Consider the following 16193-nt stretch of genomic DNA (forward strand, 5'->3'; position numbering starts at 1 on the left):
GTGGTGGGAGGGGGAGGTCTGGTGGGGGGGAGCTGGGATGGAGGCTCGATGCAGGGCAGGGCGGGGTGCCCAGAGGCCTGGGTTCCCCAGCTTTCCCAGGGCCCGGCACGTGGGGGTGCGAGGTGTGCACTGGGCGCGTCCTGCCACACATGCACAAACACCCGGCTCTGTCATGTGGGCACCCATGGCCACTCGGACACCTGGGTTCCCTGCAGGTCACGGGTGGTGGGGGCGAGAGCGGGGCAGCCTGGAGGCGTGGGCTCCCTGGGAGGGAAGTGGGGTCTAGGGGAGTGAGGAGCTCGGGCGTCTGGGTTCCCTCCAGCTCTGGGGGGAGCGGGGGCGGGGGTGCTGGGTTCCCTCCCCCTGGTGCAGAGGGAACGGGGTAGATAGGCCTGCCCATAAGGAAAAGCAAGGCCAATATTTGGATGACAAAAGCTCATTTTTTTCGCCCTAAAAAAGCACCGTTTTGGGTCAACCCAGTCAAAAATACCCTGGCAGGGGCAGCCGTGACAGCAAATACCCCCCCCCTGAACACCAAACCCCCCCCCCCCCCCCCGGAAGGAAACGGGGGCAAATAAACAGCCAATTATTCATTTCCTGGCCCAGGTCCCAGAGGAAACAACAGCCACTAGCCTAATGAGGGAGCAGGACATTCTGGGAAGGAGGAGGACCATGAGGGGAAATGGGGGGTTGTGTGGGGAAAAGTCAGTTTTCTGAGGGGAACAACAGGCCAATGATGGGAACGAGAGTGAGATGTGGAGGGACAAAGGGGGTTCATGTTGGGAAAACTGGGTTTTTTTTAGGGGAAAAATAGGCAAATGATGAAAACAAAAGAGGTTTGGTGGGGAAGTGAGGGGAAATGGGGGTTCAGTGTTGGGAAAATTGAGTTTTTTGAGGGAAAAATAGGTGAATGATGGAAAGGAGTGAGATTTTGGTGGAGAGCGGCGGGAAAGTGGGGTTTAGTGCTAGAAAAGTTCAATTTTGGGAGAGAAATATAGGTGAACGATTGCGGGGGGAAAGTGAGATTTTTGGTGGACAAAAAGCAAGATTTTGGTGGAAAAGAGAGGAAATGGGGGTGTTAGGAAAAGTGGAATTTTTGAAGGGGGAAATAAGTGAATGGGGGAAAAGAGGGAGGTTTTGATGTAAAATTGAGGGGGAAGGGGTATAACGTTATTAAAAGTGGAAGTTTTGAGGGGGACGATGGAAAAGAGCAAGATTTTGGTGGAGGATTCAGGGAAAATGTGGTTCGGCGTAGGGAAAAGTGGGATTTTTGAGGGGAATAGTAGGTAAACGATGAAAAGGAGTGAGATTCTGGTGGGAGATCGAGTGAAATGGGGCTTTGTGTTAGGAAACATGGATTTTTGAGAGGAGAAAACAGGTGGGTGATGATAAAAGAGTGAGATTTGGGTGGAAAAAAGAGGAGAAAGGGGTTTAGCATTAGGAACAGTGAAATTTTGAGGGGAAATGTAGGTAAATGATGAAAAAAGTGATATTTTGGTGAAATGGAAATGGGGTTCAGTGTAGAAAAAAAGTGAATTTCTTGAGGGGAAAGTAGGTGAATGATGGAAAGGACTGAAAGTTTGGTGCAAAATTGAGGGAAAGTGGTGTTTAATGTTAATAAAAGTGGATTTTGGAAAGGAAAAACCAGGTGAGTGATGGTAAAAAGTGAGAAGAAAGATGGGGAGGGGTTTAGTGTTAGGAAAAGTGAATTTTTGGAGGGGAAAAATCGGTGAATGGGGGAAAAGACTGCAATTGAGGGAAAATGGGGTTTAGTATGGAGGATTTCACACTTGTGAAAAAAACCATTTGGAGACATGAAGAAAGGGAAAAATTGTTTTTGAGAAAAATCCAATATAAAAATCAGTTTTCAGTTATTTTAAAAGACCCTTTTTCACCAGGGGGCAAAAAAAGAAAGAAAGTTATTTAAAAGTTTTCCTTTGACCTACATGGATGCCAGACACCAATGCTGAAACGTTCATTTTCAAGATGCCACCTTGATTATTATAATTACATTGCTATAATTATCAAGGTCATTGCCGTGGGCAGTCCCTATCAGCATAACACCAGCCAAACCCAGAGGCTTAGTTACACGTGAGAACGGAAAACAAATCGTCCGTAAAAGCCTCTTCCTTTCGAGAGTTCTTCCCCCTGAAAAACAACACATTTCTATTAAACCCCTGCAAAATCAATGTTCTAGCGGGAAGAAATTGATAAAAATAGGGGGAAAAGGAAAAGAAAACTAATTTCTGTGATAACCCCCCAAAATGATGTTCTTGTGGGGAATAAAATGATACAACCAGGAGGAGAAATCAAAGAAAAAGAATTTCTATTAACCCCCTGCCCCCAGTTACGTTCTCATGGGGAAAAATGGATAAAATCAAGAGAAGAAAGGGCTCCCCCCAAAAACAATGTCCTTGTGGGAAAAAATAGATACAGGGAGGAAAAAGAAAATCAAAAGAATTTCTATTTAACACCCCACAGTCCCTCCCCTTCCCCTCACCGATGTTTTTGCAGGGAAAAAAAATGTATAAAAACAGGAGAAGGAAAAGAAAAAAAAATTATATTAACCCCCCCCCCCCCCCCGGCCAAAAAAAAAAAATGTTATTCTTGTGGGAAAAATGGATAACACTAGGAGGAGAAAGAAAAGAAAAAATAATTTTTGTTACCTTCCCCCCCAGCAACCAATGTTCTTGTGGGGAAAATTGATTTGAAAATGGGAGGAGAAAGAAAAGAGAAAGAATTTCTATGACACCCCCCCCAACACACACACACACGCACACTCCAAATGATGTTCTCATGTGCAAAATGGAGAAAGAAAAGAAAAAAAATAATTTATATGAAACCCCCCCAAAAAACAATGGTTTTATGGGAAAAGATAGATAAAAACAAGATGAGAACGAAAAGAAAAATTACTTCTTTAAAAAACCCAAAACCAATGTTCTCATGGGGAAAAATGGATAAAAACAGGAGGAGAAAAAATATTATTTATATTTAAAAAAACTAGGAAATGATGCTCTTGTGGGAAAAAATGGATAAAAACACTGTTCTTTCTCCTGTTTTTAGCCATTTTCCCCCCACAAGAACATCATTTTCTCTGTTTTTTTAAATAGAAATTCTCTTCCTTTTCTTTCTTCTTGTGTTTTTATCCATTTCTTTCCCACAGGAACATCATTTTCTGGGTTTTTTAATAGAAACTATTGTCCTTTTCTTTCTACTCCTGTTCTTAGCCATTTTTCGCACAAGAACATTGCTTTTGGGGGTTTCTAGAATGTATATAACACATCCTTCAAAATGATGTTCTTGTGGGGGAACGCCCCAGATAAAAACAGGTGTGTGTGCATGTGTGTGTGTGTGGGGGGGGGCGTTAATAGAAATTCTGGAGGAAAAAGAAAAAAAATGTATATAAAAAAACTCCAAATATGAAGTTCTCTTGGGACAAAAACAGGAGGAAAATGAAAAAAAAAAAGCTTACAGAATAATTTTCAACGAGGTTTTGTGACTCTTGACTGTAAAACTTGCATTTAGCAGTAGGAAGGGGGTGGAGGGGGGAGGTGGAAATAACTAGCATGGGCCACCAGAAGTTAAAATAATTGGCATTGGGGAGGGGGGGGAGCATTTTTTTACAAAATTAACTGTTAGCCCTCCAAAGAGAAAAAGTTCTCTGTGGTTGAAGCTTTCTGAAGTAGGAAATGAGGTCATTCTTGTGGATTCAGAGAGAAAATATAGATTGCTGAGAGGATAATATGGATTATTCAGATGTAAATATAGATTATTTAGATTATTCAAAGGGAAAATGTAGATTATTCAGAGGGAAATATAGATGATTCAGATAGAAATATAGAGTATATAGATAATTAAGAGGCAATTATAGATTATATAGATGATTCAAAGGTAATTATTGACTACATAGCTGACTCAGAGGGGAATATAGATTATTCAGAAGAAAATATAGGTTATATGGATTATTCAGAGTGGAATTTAGATTATATAGATCACTCAGAGGGGAATATAGATGATTCAGATGGAAATATAGACTATATAGATAATTAAGAGGGAAAATTCAGGTAGTTCAGAGGGAAACATAGATTATATAAACTATCCAGAGGGAATATTATTCAGCGGAAAAAAATATAGATTATTTGGAGGGAAATATTGATTAATCAGAAAATATAGAATATTCAGAGGAATTCCAGATTATTCAGAGGAATAACACAATTTATGCAGAAAGGGTTTTATTTAAATTGAACCAAAACCTGAGTTTATAAATGGAAATTCTGCTTCATTAATGTGCCCGCCTCCATCCCACCCCCTAAAACGTGATTTATGAATGAACCATGACCCATTTATTGATTGAACTAAAAATCCCAGGAAAACCCCAGTACAACGGAGTTCAGAGCTGCAAATTGATTAAACTAAACTCGTGCATTTAAAATAAAATTTAAAAAATCAAATCAAATCAAAGTGATGTGTACAAGCTCCCTAAGAGGTGAAATCAGGTGAAACGAACCTGAAACATCAACTAGTATATTTGGGGGAAAATCAGCTCATTTCAGGCCAGGAAAGTCATCCACTGGGTTTATAAAGAGGTCAGACCAAAGTGGTGGGTGGATGGAGGGGACGGGGGGTGGGGATAACCCCACATTTATGTAAAAAAATGCAGATTTTGGTCAAATAAAACCTGCCAACCTAGAAGGAAAAAAATATTATAATTAGCTTTTCATGGGAACTCTGTGATCATCTTTTCCAGCCCGTTTGCTTCATTCAGCACTTTTTTTTAGCTGTGTCAGGTCCACAGTCCACAACTAAAAGCTGCTGATTTTAAGGGGAAAAGGAAAAAAAAGGTCAAATTTGGCAAAAAGAGGTCAAAATTCAAATCCTCTGCAGAGACAGGGGGTGGGACTAAGTCAAGAAAAATAACCAGTGAAATCACCAGTGAAACCAGTGGAATAACTGGAAAAATAGCCAGTGAAAATTAGAGGCCCTGGGATTGTGGGGTGGGGGGAGCCCTGAATTGGCAGACAAAAGTAGGATTTTGGTAAGATAAGTGGAGTTTTTAGGCCTGCTTTGGGAAGGGAGCCCAGAGACCTGGGTTCTCTCCCTGCCCTGGGAAGGGCCTAGGGGATTCCTGGAAGAGCCCCCCACTCCAACCCCAAGTAGGCTGAGACCTGGCACAACTCACCTCCACACCAGGCAGGAGGTCTGTGGAAGTCGCCCCAACCATGACCTCCCCACCAACCTTGGGGGCTGCTCTAGCTTCTTCTCCCAGGACTCCTGGGCTCTCTGGACCTGCCCCTCCGCAGCGGAGCTGGGAACCCCTCCCTGCCCATCACCAAGGACTCCTGGGTTTCTGTCTCAGACAGAGGAGGGAACCCAGGTGTCCAAGCCCCCCTGCTCTGATCTATCTGACCCATTTCCCTTCCCAGAGCGGGGGACCTTGCCACCTGAGACCTGCTGCCGGTGCCCCTCACTCCTGACCCGCAGCCCAAGGTGACCCTCGAGTTCCCAGCTGGTGCTGCCCCAGAGGTGGGGGAGGGGCCGGGCAAAGAAAGACGCAAGGGCTTCTGGTTAAAGGACTTTAATGGCAATATCAGGAAAGACCAAGAGAGAAGAAGGGTTAATAGAACCAACCCTGCAGGAATAGATCCCAGGAGTCCAGGCTCCCAGCACCCCCTGCTCTCACGCCCAAGACCCCGCTCCCCTCCCACAACAGGAAGAGAATCCAGGTGTCTGGGCTTTCAGCTGGCCCTGCTCTACCCAGAATTCAAGAGCCCCAGCTGTGGATACCAGAAAGAGGCACACACCAATGATGTCAGGGGGCTGCCCCTCTCACCTCTACAGACCCAGGACCCCCAGCAGTGCCAGGAGGGCACCAAGGGGCAGGGTGGGGACAGGCAGGATTGCGGCATTGGTACTCTGGGCCTGGGGATTGTCCATGGGGGTCTCTGTCCTGGTGCTGGGGCTTGGGGCCTGAGGGTTGCCCATGGGGTGCTCCGTCCTGGCATGATTGCACAGGCTGTGGCCACAAGTCCACGGTGACTGTCATGGTGACATGGCTGTCACTCAGCTCAAGGCGGTGACCACAGCTCAGGGCCTGGCAGCTGCTGATGGAGAAGGACTGGGAGTAGGACCCTGGTGGGTGGGGGAGAGAAACGGAGGTGGGCGGGGGTTCATGGCCTGGCCAGGTGCCCCAGCACAGCCTTCTCTGCCTGCCACCACCCACCCACCCAAATACACACTTGACAGCCACCCACCCAAATACTTACACATTCACTCATCCATCCATCCACCCTTCCATCCATCCATCTGTCCCTATATCCATCCCTCCATCCATTTCTATATCCATCCATCCATCCACCCATCCAGAAATGGAGAACCCAGGGGTCCAGGCCACCCCATCTCCAACCTCACGCAAGCTGCCCCTACTGATGGCAGTGGTGACCGTCCCAGAGGAGCAGTGGGTGTCATGGAGTCCGCACATGGTGACCTCAGCCCTGCCCAGGGAGCAGCTCTCAGAGGCTGGCCCGATGCAGCTGTAGCACTGCAGTGTCCCCGAGACATTGGCTGGAGGGTCTGGGCAGCGGGGAAGAAAGGCAGGGGTAGGGAGGAGGTTGGGAAAATCATAGGGGTCCTGTTTTCAACTCATAAGACCCCAAATGGGACAGGCAAATCTCTGCCTCATCCTATACCCCAGGATCGGAACCAGGTCAAGTCTCTTTTTGCATCTGGACAGCCATTTTCAAGGCCCGATAATGACTACACATGTGTGACTGGTCTCAATTTATTGGGGTCAAGCTCCTGGCTCCCAGGCAGGATAGAATCCAGGGGTCTGGACTCCCAGCCCCCCTCAGCTCTGACCCCACTCCCCTTCCAAAGAACCCAGGCATCCGCGCTCCCCCGGTGTAATCCAGCCCTGCTCCTGGAACTGAGACAAAGGACAGGTCCAGCACAGATAAGGCAGAACAGTGCCCCCTGGAGGAGAACGGCCTCACCTCCCTGCCCCCGAGCCAGCCAGTGCCACCCCCCACCCCAGATCCAGCCCAGATTGGGGCCAGTCTGGTACCTGCAGAGATGCTAAGGCTGCGGTTGAGGTAGTGCTGGTTGCAGAGCCGGGACCGACAGAACTGGACGTCAGTGAAGATACGAAGGGCCCCTTGTACCTGGGACCCCTGGATCCACAACCCACTCCCCGTGGTACAGCCGAGCCATACCAGCCAGGCTGGCCGCCCGCCCGCTGGTGACAGGAGGATGGGAGAGAAGGATCCCGGATCAGGCCCCAGGATCAGGGCCACTCTCCCTGCCTTGAATTGGCTCCCCATAGCCCAGTGACCTCAGAGCCGGAGCACCCCAGAATTGGGACTCTTCCCTGCTCCATCTTGTATCCCCTGGATCAGGGCCCTTCCCTGCCCCATAACGCCTCCTTCTTGCTCTGGATACTTCCCCCTCCTCCCCTGACCCAGCTCCCCCAGCACCATATCCCTGGGCCCAGTGACCCCAGAATCAGGCCCCTCTGGCCCAGTGACACAAGGATTGGACCCCCTAAGGCCAGTAAACCCCAGGACTGGGTCCCTCCTGGGGTCCAGTGACTGCAGGATCGTCCCCCACCCTAAGGCTGAGTGACACCAAAATCAGGCCCTTCCCAGAACCCAGGATCAGGGCCCCTTCCCAACCTGTTTGGGCCCCCCTGGGGCCTCTGGTCCAGCCCAGGATCCAGGCCCAAGGGATCCTGTCTCCCTACTGACTTGCAGGGCCACTGTCCCCTGGATGCAGACAGTCTCCTCTGGCTGACAGGGGACTGAGCCCACGTCTCTCAGCTCTGCCTCCCCATACAAGGTCCCTTCGAAGCTGTAGCACTCTAGGCCAGTGGTTGCTGGGAGAGGATGAGAAGAGAACCCAGGCGTCTGGGCTCTCAGTCCCCCTCATGCTCACCCTCCAACTCCAACCCCAACCTCTACTCCGCTCCCAGCACAGGGTTAGAACCCATGTGTCCGGGCATCCCTCTTCCCCCACAGCTCTAACCCCTGCCCCAGACCCCCTTCCAATCCCATATTTGAGAAAAACCCAGGCGTCTGGGCTCCTCCTGCCCATACTTTGTAGCAGGACGCAGAGCAGCGCCCCCATCAGGGCCCTTCTGGGAGACATTTTCCTGGGACGATGCAATTCCCTGGAGGAGAACAGTCATGAGTTGTTTCACTGCAGGGCAGATCGGGAACCCAGGCATCTGGGCTCCCAGCTCCACCCCACCTTCCCCTTCTCCGCAGGGCTGGGGCAGGAAGAAGGCAACATTGGGCAACAGGAAGCTGGGCATGGGTTGGCACAGGCCTTGGCATGGGGCAAACAACTGGGTTGAGTGGGAACTGGGCACAGGGGCTCCAGCCATGTCCTTGGGGCGGGGGGGAGGGGGAGTGTGGGGGAGGGAAGCAAAGGGTGCATCAGGAGATGTGTGGATGAGTGGATAGAAGGCCCAGGACCCTTCTGTCTGACCGCACCCTCATTCCGACTGACCCCTGACCTCCTGACCCAGCCTAGGTTGCCTTGAAGATCTGGGGCTCCCTGTACCCCAGTCTTCCCCCCTACTAGTAGCTCAAATAACCCATATCATGACCCCTCACATCTTCTCGATGTGGAGACTGGAGAGGAAACCCCGCTTGTGTTGGACTCTGCTTGTCTCTCCTGATTGGCCAAGAGTGACACGATGGCAGACAGCCCAGTCTGTCTGTAGGCCCTGCCCCATATTCAAATGCAATCTGGGTACAAACCAGCTATAAAGTTGCTACACATTTCCAAGCACTGACTTTGTAGCTGGTTGGCTCTTTTTGTAGCTGGACGGCTATTTTGATGGCCTGACAATGACTCTACATGTGTGACTGGCCTCAATTTATTGCACTGTTGACCCATAAATTGCATGATAAATGTAACATGTGACAGAGGCCTGTGTGTCCCTCCTCCCATAGCACCCATGTCCCTGCCCCTCCATTGCATCCAGATGGCAGGAATGGGTTCCACTCAACACTGTTGCTTGCCCAAGGTAGGGATGTGTTGTAATCAGGGTTGGTGTTTCCTGGTTTGCAGACATGGGATTGGGCAGATGGAAGGCGGGGCTTGGGAGGGGAGTTGGGACATAAGGGGTAAAGGGGACACACACGGTGGTTTATGTTTAGCTAGTTGGGCACTGGTGAGGGGTAGATGGATGGATGGATGGGGGATAGATGGACTGATGGATGGAGGAAGGGTAGGAGGGATGGAATGGAGTACATGGGGATGGATGGATAGAGGGATCTAGGGATGGGTGAAGGGAGTTAGGGATGGGTGAGGGTTGTGGAGATGGATGGAGGGATAGATGGACAAAGCGATCTAGGGGTGGATGAAGGGATCTAGGGATGGAGAGATGGATGAGAGTTGTGGAGATGGAGGGAGGGAGGGAGGGAGGAATGGAGGACATAGAGATGGATGGAGGAGTGTAGCTGGAGAGAGGTAACTTTGAAACGGGAAGATGAAGGAGAATGCGGGAGTGAGGGAAAATGGGATGGATTGATGGAGTTATTGGCTTCTGATGCTTCATGGTTACGGCCTGTTAGAGGCTGCTGGGGGTGGGTGACCTGCAGCTGGATCCAGCCCAGGCCCTATCAAGATCCCATCTAGGGGTGCTGAGAATTGGCCATGAATGCAGGCCCAGTGATGTCATGGTGTGTCATTGCCACCTAGTGGGAAGCATTGATCACTGCAGCTGCCTATCCCCACTGAGCTGGCTGTGGCCGGGCCCTGGGGGTGGTTTGTCATGGGGAATCACCAGGTGATGTGTGTCCTGGAGCCAGGGACAAGGGTGGGGCAGTGGGCAGAACGGAAGGGAAAGGAAAGGGGTCTTTAGCACAGAACCCAAGAGTCCTGAGCTGTATCTCACCTGCTGCCTTAACCCACTAGACTCTACCCCTCTCTCAGAGGAAGGGAGAGAACCCAAGTGCCCCAGCTCCCAGCCCTCCTTCCCCCGCTCCAACCTTCCCCCACAGAGCTGGAGAGAACCCAGGCATCCGGGTTTCCAGCCCCCACTCTTTTCCCCAAGCTAGGGGAGAACCCAGGAGTCCCCTGGTGGGTGTGGCAGGCTAGAAGATAAGGAGGTGGGGGGGAGGAGAGAAAATGAGGGGGGGGGGGGGGGGGGGGGGCAGGTCCTAGGGTTGTTCAAAGGTAGTGCCTGCCCTTCTGTCTGTCCATTCATCCATCCATCTACCTACCCACCCACCCCGTCCATCCATCTGTCAGTTGGTCTTTTGGTCCATCCATCCGTCCATCTGTCTGACTGTCCTTCCATCCATCAGTCTATCTACCTCTCCAGCTCCCTGTCCACCCACCCATCCATCTTTCTGTCTCTCTGTCCTCCCATCTGTGTGTGTGTCTGTGTATTAATCCATTCACCTATCCACACCCATCTATCTATCTATCTATCTATCTATCTATCTATCTATCTATCTATCCATTGGGCTCTCTCTCCATCCTGCTATCCACCTATCTGTCCATCTCCTGATGTGCCCTTCCCTTCCCTTCCCTCCCCCCATCACCCCAGGGTCATGCCTGCAGCCCCTGCACCCAGTTCCCCCTCAACCCAGTCACTCGCCCCATGCCAAAGCCTTTGCCAACCCATTCCTGGCTTCCTGTTGCCCAATGCTGCCTCCTTCTTGCCCCAGCCCTGGGGAGAAGGGGAGGATAGGGTGGAGCTGGAAGTCCAGATGCCTGGGTTCATGACTTGCCCTGGGGTGAAATAACTCACGACTGTTCTCCTCCAAGGAATTGTATCGTCCCAGGAAAATGTCTCCCAGAAGGGCCCTGATGGGGGCACTTCTCTGCTTCCTCCTACCAGGTATGGGGAGGATGGAGCTGGGATGCCTGTGTTCTTCTCAAATCTGGGATGGGGGTGGTGGGTAGAGCTGTGGGGAGGAGGGATGCTGAGAGCCCGGCTGCCTGGGTTCTAACCTTGCTGTCGGAGGGGAGTGGGGGTTGGGGGGTGAGATTGAGAGGGACTGGGAGCCTGGGTTCTCTCCTTATCCTCTCCCAGCAACCACTGGCCGGGAGTGCTACAGCTTTGAGGGGACCTTCTACGTAGATGGGACCCCCTAGGGCCCTGATCCTAGGCAGGGCCTGAGGTCCCGATCCTGGTGTCACTCAGCCTGTGTGGGGGGGAATCCTGGGGGAGGGCTCCGATGTTCTGGTGTCCCACTACCCCACCAGCTCCCAGATCAAGTCCGGATTGGGACTGGCTCCCCCTGGAAGGGGAAATGCCTCCATGTCCTGACGTTGGCCCATAGGAGCTGTAAACCCAGGCATCCAGGCTACCCTGCTTTTGGCTTTAGGTGTGTGCATGGCGATGGGGTGAGAGGTGGAGTCTGGACAAGATGCACTAAAGTTAGGGCTCCGGGTCAGAGCATGGGGGGTCCTGGCTGAGGTTTTTTGGGATTGGCCCCCAGAGCCCTGTGGGTTGTAGGGGGTCAGTGTAGGAGGATGGGGGAAGGCCCAATCCCCTCCCAGGGCTAGAGAGCACTCAGGCATCCAAGCTCCCAGTCCGACCTTACCCTCATCCCCCAGCCCCTTTCCCTCCCAGAGAACCCAGGCATCCAGACTCTTCTTTGTCCCTCCTTGAACTGGGAGACTGGGAGTCCTGGATGCCTGGGTTCCATCCTTAGCTCTCAGATGGAAGTGGGTCACGTGAGTGGGGGGAGGTTGGCGCAGGACTCCTGGGTTCTTGTGGATGCCCCACCTGCCCCTCCCCCAACTCCAGCTCCTAGTCCGGTCCCACCCCAGCCCTGCAGTGGCCAACTGCAACCTCCAGAGGGCGATGGGAGACGGAAGCCAGGGAAGCTGGCACCTCCTGGGAACCTCCTGCAGCCCTGGGGAGGCAGTGGGCCAAGGGGCTGGAGCCCCCCATAACCTCCCCAAGCCTGGCTGGCATCCAGCAGCTGCCTCTTCCCACCCCTAGTGTCTCTTACACACACACACACACGTCATCCAGGCTTAAGGGGGATGGGAGGGTGACCCAGGTGTCCAGGCTCCTTGATCTGCACCCCTCCCCCAAATGCCAACTCACCTCCCAGAGAACCCAGCGGTCCCAGCGCCCAGCCCTAATACTCTCACCCCCCAGTCCCCTCCCAGGTCTGGAGGGAACCCAGGCATGCGGGCATCCCCCAACAGCAGTCCCCACTCCCCTCCCAGAGCTGGGAGAGGACCCAGGCATCCTAGTCCCACGCCCCAGCCCCCCCTGGGGAAAGAACCCAGGAGTCCTGGCCTTCCAGCTCTGTCCCTGCAGCCTGCTCCCCTCCCAGAGCTGGAGAGAACCCAGGCATCCGGGTTCCCAGTTCTTCCCCCCCAACAGCCCCCAATTCCCTCCCAGAGTTGGCCAAGGACCCAGTCGTCCCCCCACCGCCCAGTAGCTCCCAGCCCCACCTTACCCTTCCAGCGCTGGAAAAGGATCCAGGCGTCAGGGCTCCTGTCATGGCTCCACCCACGTGACCACACATGCTGGTGGCATGGCCCTGGAGGCTGGGAGCCTGGATGCCTGGGTTCTCTGTGGGGGCACAGGAAGCTGGTGGGAACGCAATCCTGGCCTATAGGGCAAAGCTGGGGGGAAGCCCTGCCCTGCCCTGCCCCCCCCAAACCAGCCAGGGTCTGGGGCGGGGGAGAGGTGGGGCTTACCCCAACGCACTACAAAGACCCAAACCAGGGCCCTGGCACCTCAGAGATCCCAGGACTGTCGCCATGGCAACTGCCCCATGCCTGGTGCTGCTGGGGGCAGCTCTGCTCCTACCAGGTAGGACCCCCTGGGGGGTAAGAAACGGGTTGGGGGGCAAATCTACCCCTTTGGGGGGCAACAGAGGGGGAGCTGGCAGGCGGTATAGGGAGCAATTCTAGCCCCTGTATTGGATTGGGAGGAGACTGGGGGTGTAATTTTACCCCCCTGGGCAGTAAATAGTGGGGAAGTGGAAGATAGGAGGGTACAAGGGTCAATTCTAACCCCCCCACCCCCCGGTAGAAAGGGGCTGAAGGGGGTGACTGTGCCCCCTGACTGGGGCAGATGGGAGATGCAGAGAGCTATTCTGCCTCCCCTCCACAGCAGGAAGGGGCTGGGGGGGCAATTCTACTCCCCTAGGAGCAATAGAGTGGAGGAGGCAGATTCTGGAGGGTGCAGGGGGGCAATTCTAGCTTCTCCTCTGGGGCAGGAAAGGGCTGGGAGGGGTAACTATACCCCCTGAAGGGGCAATAGAGTGGAAGGGGCTGATTCTGCCCTCCCTAGGGCAGATAAGGAGTGCAGGGGGCAACTCTTGTTCCCCCCCAGAGGCCCCTGGGGCAGAAGAGGCTGGGGGGACTGAGCAGAGGGGGTCAGATCCTGTCTCCTTTGGGGCAGAACTGGGGCAGGGCACAATTCCCCCCCAGGGTAGGAAGGGGCTGGGGGAGCACTTCTACACCCCCTGGGGGGCAATAGAGTGGAGGGGACCTGATCCTGCCCCAGGGAAGTGGGGGTGGGGTTGGGCCAGGCAAATTTCACGCCCCCTAGTCATCCTTTCACGGTGGGGTTGGGGGGTGGGAGTGTGTAAGTTGCTCATGCGAGGCGGGGGAGAAAGGCCATGTGAGCGCAGTCATTAAAGGGGCACATGGAGAATGACATGGGAATAGTGAAAACTCCCTGCCAAAAAGGCCCCAAGGGGCAGGGGGTGGGGTTGAAAAGCCAGGTGGATTATCATGTGGGAATAGTGAAAAACCACATGGAGCCACGAAAGGTCATGGGGAGGCAGATATAGGAATTGTGAAAAAGCCCACGTGAAAAAGATCAAAGGGAAAGTGAAAACCCACATGTATCATCGCACAGGGATAGTGAAAAACTAGGTGGAAAAGGACAGGTTGTGAAAGCGTCGTATGGAGACGTACACTGGAATCATGAAAAACCCTCATAAAAAATGCCCCCTGCCAGGGAAAGTGAAAATCCAGGTGGATTTTCACACAGGAATAGTGACTAATCAAAGTGAAAGAGGATGGGATTGTGGAAAAGATGGACAGTGACACAGGAATAGTGAAAATCCATGTGAAAAATGTCCCAGGGAGGGTGAAAAGCCACATGGGACTGTGAAAGGATCATGTGGAGCCTGATGTAGGAATAGTGAAAACCCATGTGAAAAGCAGCCCAGGGAGAGTGAAAAACCCATGTGAAAAAGGCCCCAGGGAACGTGAAAATCCACATGGATAATCACAAGGGACTAGTGAAAAATCAAGGTGAAAAAGGACATGGGACTGTGCAAAAGTCCAGGAGAAAAGGCTCAGAATAGTGAAAACTCCATGGGAAAAAGGCCCCAGAGAGTGAAAAATCCCTGTTGATGATCAGCCAGGCAGAGTGGAAAACGACCAAGAGAAACGTGGACATAGCAAGAGATGATGGCACGGGGACACGTGTGATCTCATGGGGGAGATACCCCGAGCTGCAAGGCCACATGGGAATTTATGGTTGTGAGGGGAGGGGAATCCTCCACTGGAAAAAAAAAGTGAAAGGGAAGCAATTGTATTTGTGCAAATCAGGGAAGGTGAACCTGCCAACCACGAGGGAGGTGTGAAGATTTGTATGAGGAGGGGTATTCAAGGAGGGCGGGGCAGGATTTAGGCTTCTTCCATGCAAAGTCACTCCACCCTAGAGGGAAATATAAGCACAGAGAAACGGGTGTGAGGCGCTGGGCACAGGATCCGTGCGAGGGCGTGCAACATGGACTGTGCATGAGACACCGGCTGCATGCAAAGAGGAAGGCAAAGGGACACGGGGAGAGGACTTGTAGGGGGGATGGGAGAGAGGAAGGGAAGGAGAGATGGGTCTCACTAGGGGCAGGGGCATGGCTGTCTTGCGAGGAGGCCCTTGTGAGTTCACGAGGACACTCCCCTGTACCCTCAGGTGCGGCGGCGCTGCAGTGCCTGAGCTGTGTGGAGCAGGGGGATGGCGGCTGCAGCCCCGAGCGGGTCCAGAACGTGACGTGTCCCAAGGGCACCAGCGTGTGCATGGAGGCCGCGGCTGGTGTGCAATGGAGTGAGTCACGAAGAGAACCCGGACCCCTGGGTTCTCTCTCCAGCTGTGGGAGGGGAGTGGGGGGCTGGAGCCTGGACGCCCGGGTCCTCACCTTGCCTCCCCACCCCGGCTCCTCACAGGCCATGGACAGTTCGTGTTGGGAGAGCGCGGGTGCGGCGCAGGCATGGCGGGCACCAACGACAAGGGCGTGGATGTGCGAGGGATTGTGGCCTTCGGACAGCTGCGCCAGTGCAACCACAGCCACTGCAACGGGCTCCTCCCTCTGCAGGATCTAGTCCTGAGGCCTTCCGGTGAGCCCACGGACACCTGGGTCCCACGGAGGGGGGGGCAGATGCCTAGGTTTTCTCCCTAGCCTGGGATGGGAATGGGGTCTGGGGGGGTCAGATGGGGGGCTGGGACTTGGGTACCTGGGTTTTCTGCTCACTGGGTGGGCTGCAGATCTGGGAGCCCGGACGCCTGGGGTCTACCCCAGCTGTGGGAGGGGAGTGAGGTCTGGGCCACGGCCCTGGATGCCTGGGTTCCCCACTGGTGTCTAACCCACTGTCCCCCCACCCCCAGTTAACGTGAGCGCCCAGGAGCCCAACGGGGTGGAGTGCTACGGCTGCCCAGACCAGGGCCCCTGCGAGGAGGCCAATGCCAGCATGGTGGTGCGGTGCTATGGCGTCTGGCCCGGCTGCTTCCACGGCAATGTCACCATCAAAGTTGGTGAGAAGGGGGGTGGGAGGGGGGCAGGGGAACCCAGGCATCTGGGACACACACACACACCACCCAGGCGTCTGACACACACACACACACACACACACACACAGAACTGGGGCATCTGGGCCACACATGCACACACACACGGAACCTAGGTGTGTGGGACATGTGCGCACAAACATACCACCCAGGTGTCTCACACATACACACACAGAGAACCCAGGTTTGTGGAGCATGTGCGCGCACACACAGCACCCAGGAGTCTGACACACACAGGGAACCCAGGCATTCGGGACACACACACACACACACACACACACACACGGAACCCAGGTGTGTGGGATGTGCGCGTACACACCCAGATGTCTTACACTCTCTCACACACACACACACACACACACACACACACACACTGGGAACCCAGGTGTCTGGGACACCCCCCCCCCCCAGC

At 53.4% G+C, this 16193-nt stretch overlaps 2 protein-coding genes across 2 annotated transcripts in view; one reads left to right on the forward strand and one right to left on the reverse strand.

Moving 5' to 3' along the window:
- Positions 1-5567: 5567 nt before the first annotated feature.
- LOC112552049 (ly6/PLAUR domain-containing protein 5-like) lies at positions 5568-12488 on the reverse strand. Its single transcript, XM_025216452.1, is given in 7 exon segments — positions 5568-6025; positions 6027-6129; positions 6424-6570; positions 7061-7231; positions 7736-7867; positions 8088-8161; positions 12432-12488. Coding segments are annotated over 6 exon segments (798 nt in total). The 5' UTR covers positions 8140-8161; positions 12432-12488; the 3' UTR covers positions 5568-5832.
- A 243-nt stretch (positions 12489-12731) lies between these two features.
- LYPD3 (LY6/PLAUR domain containing 3) overlaps positions 12732-16193 on the forward strand; it is a 4043-nt gene continuing 581 nt past the window's right edge. Inside the window, exons 1-4 of the mRNA XM_025216480.1 lie at positions 12732-12790; positions 14912-15043; positions 15163-15333; positions 15602-15748. Of these exons, the coding sequence (XP_025072265.1) occupies positions 12739-12790; positions 14912-15043; positions 15163-15333; positions 15602-15748 (502 nt within the window). The 5' untranslated portion in view covers positions 12732-12738. The remainder of the gene's footprint in view (positions 12791-14911; positions 15044-15162; positions 15334-15601; positions 15749-16193) is intronic.

The sequence above is a fragment of the Alligator sinensis genome, unplaced genomic scaffold, assembly GCF_000455745.1.
Source record: "Alligator sinensis unplaced genomic scaffold, ASM45574v1 scaffold850_1, whole genome shotgun sequence".
Lineage (NCBI taxonomy): Eukaryota > Metazoa > Chordata > Crocodylia > Alligatoridae > Alligator > Alligator sinensis.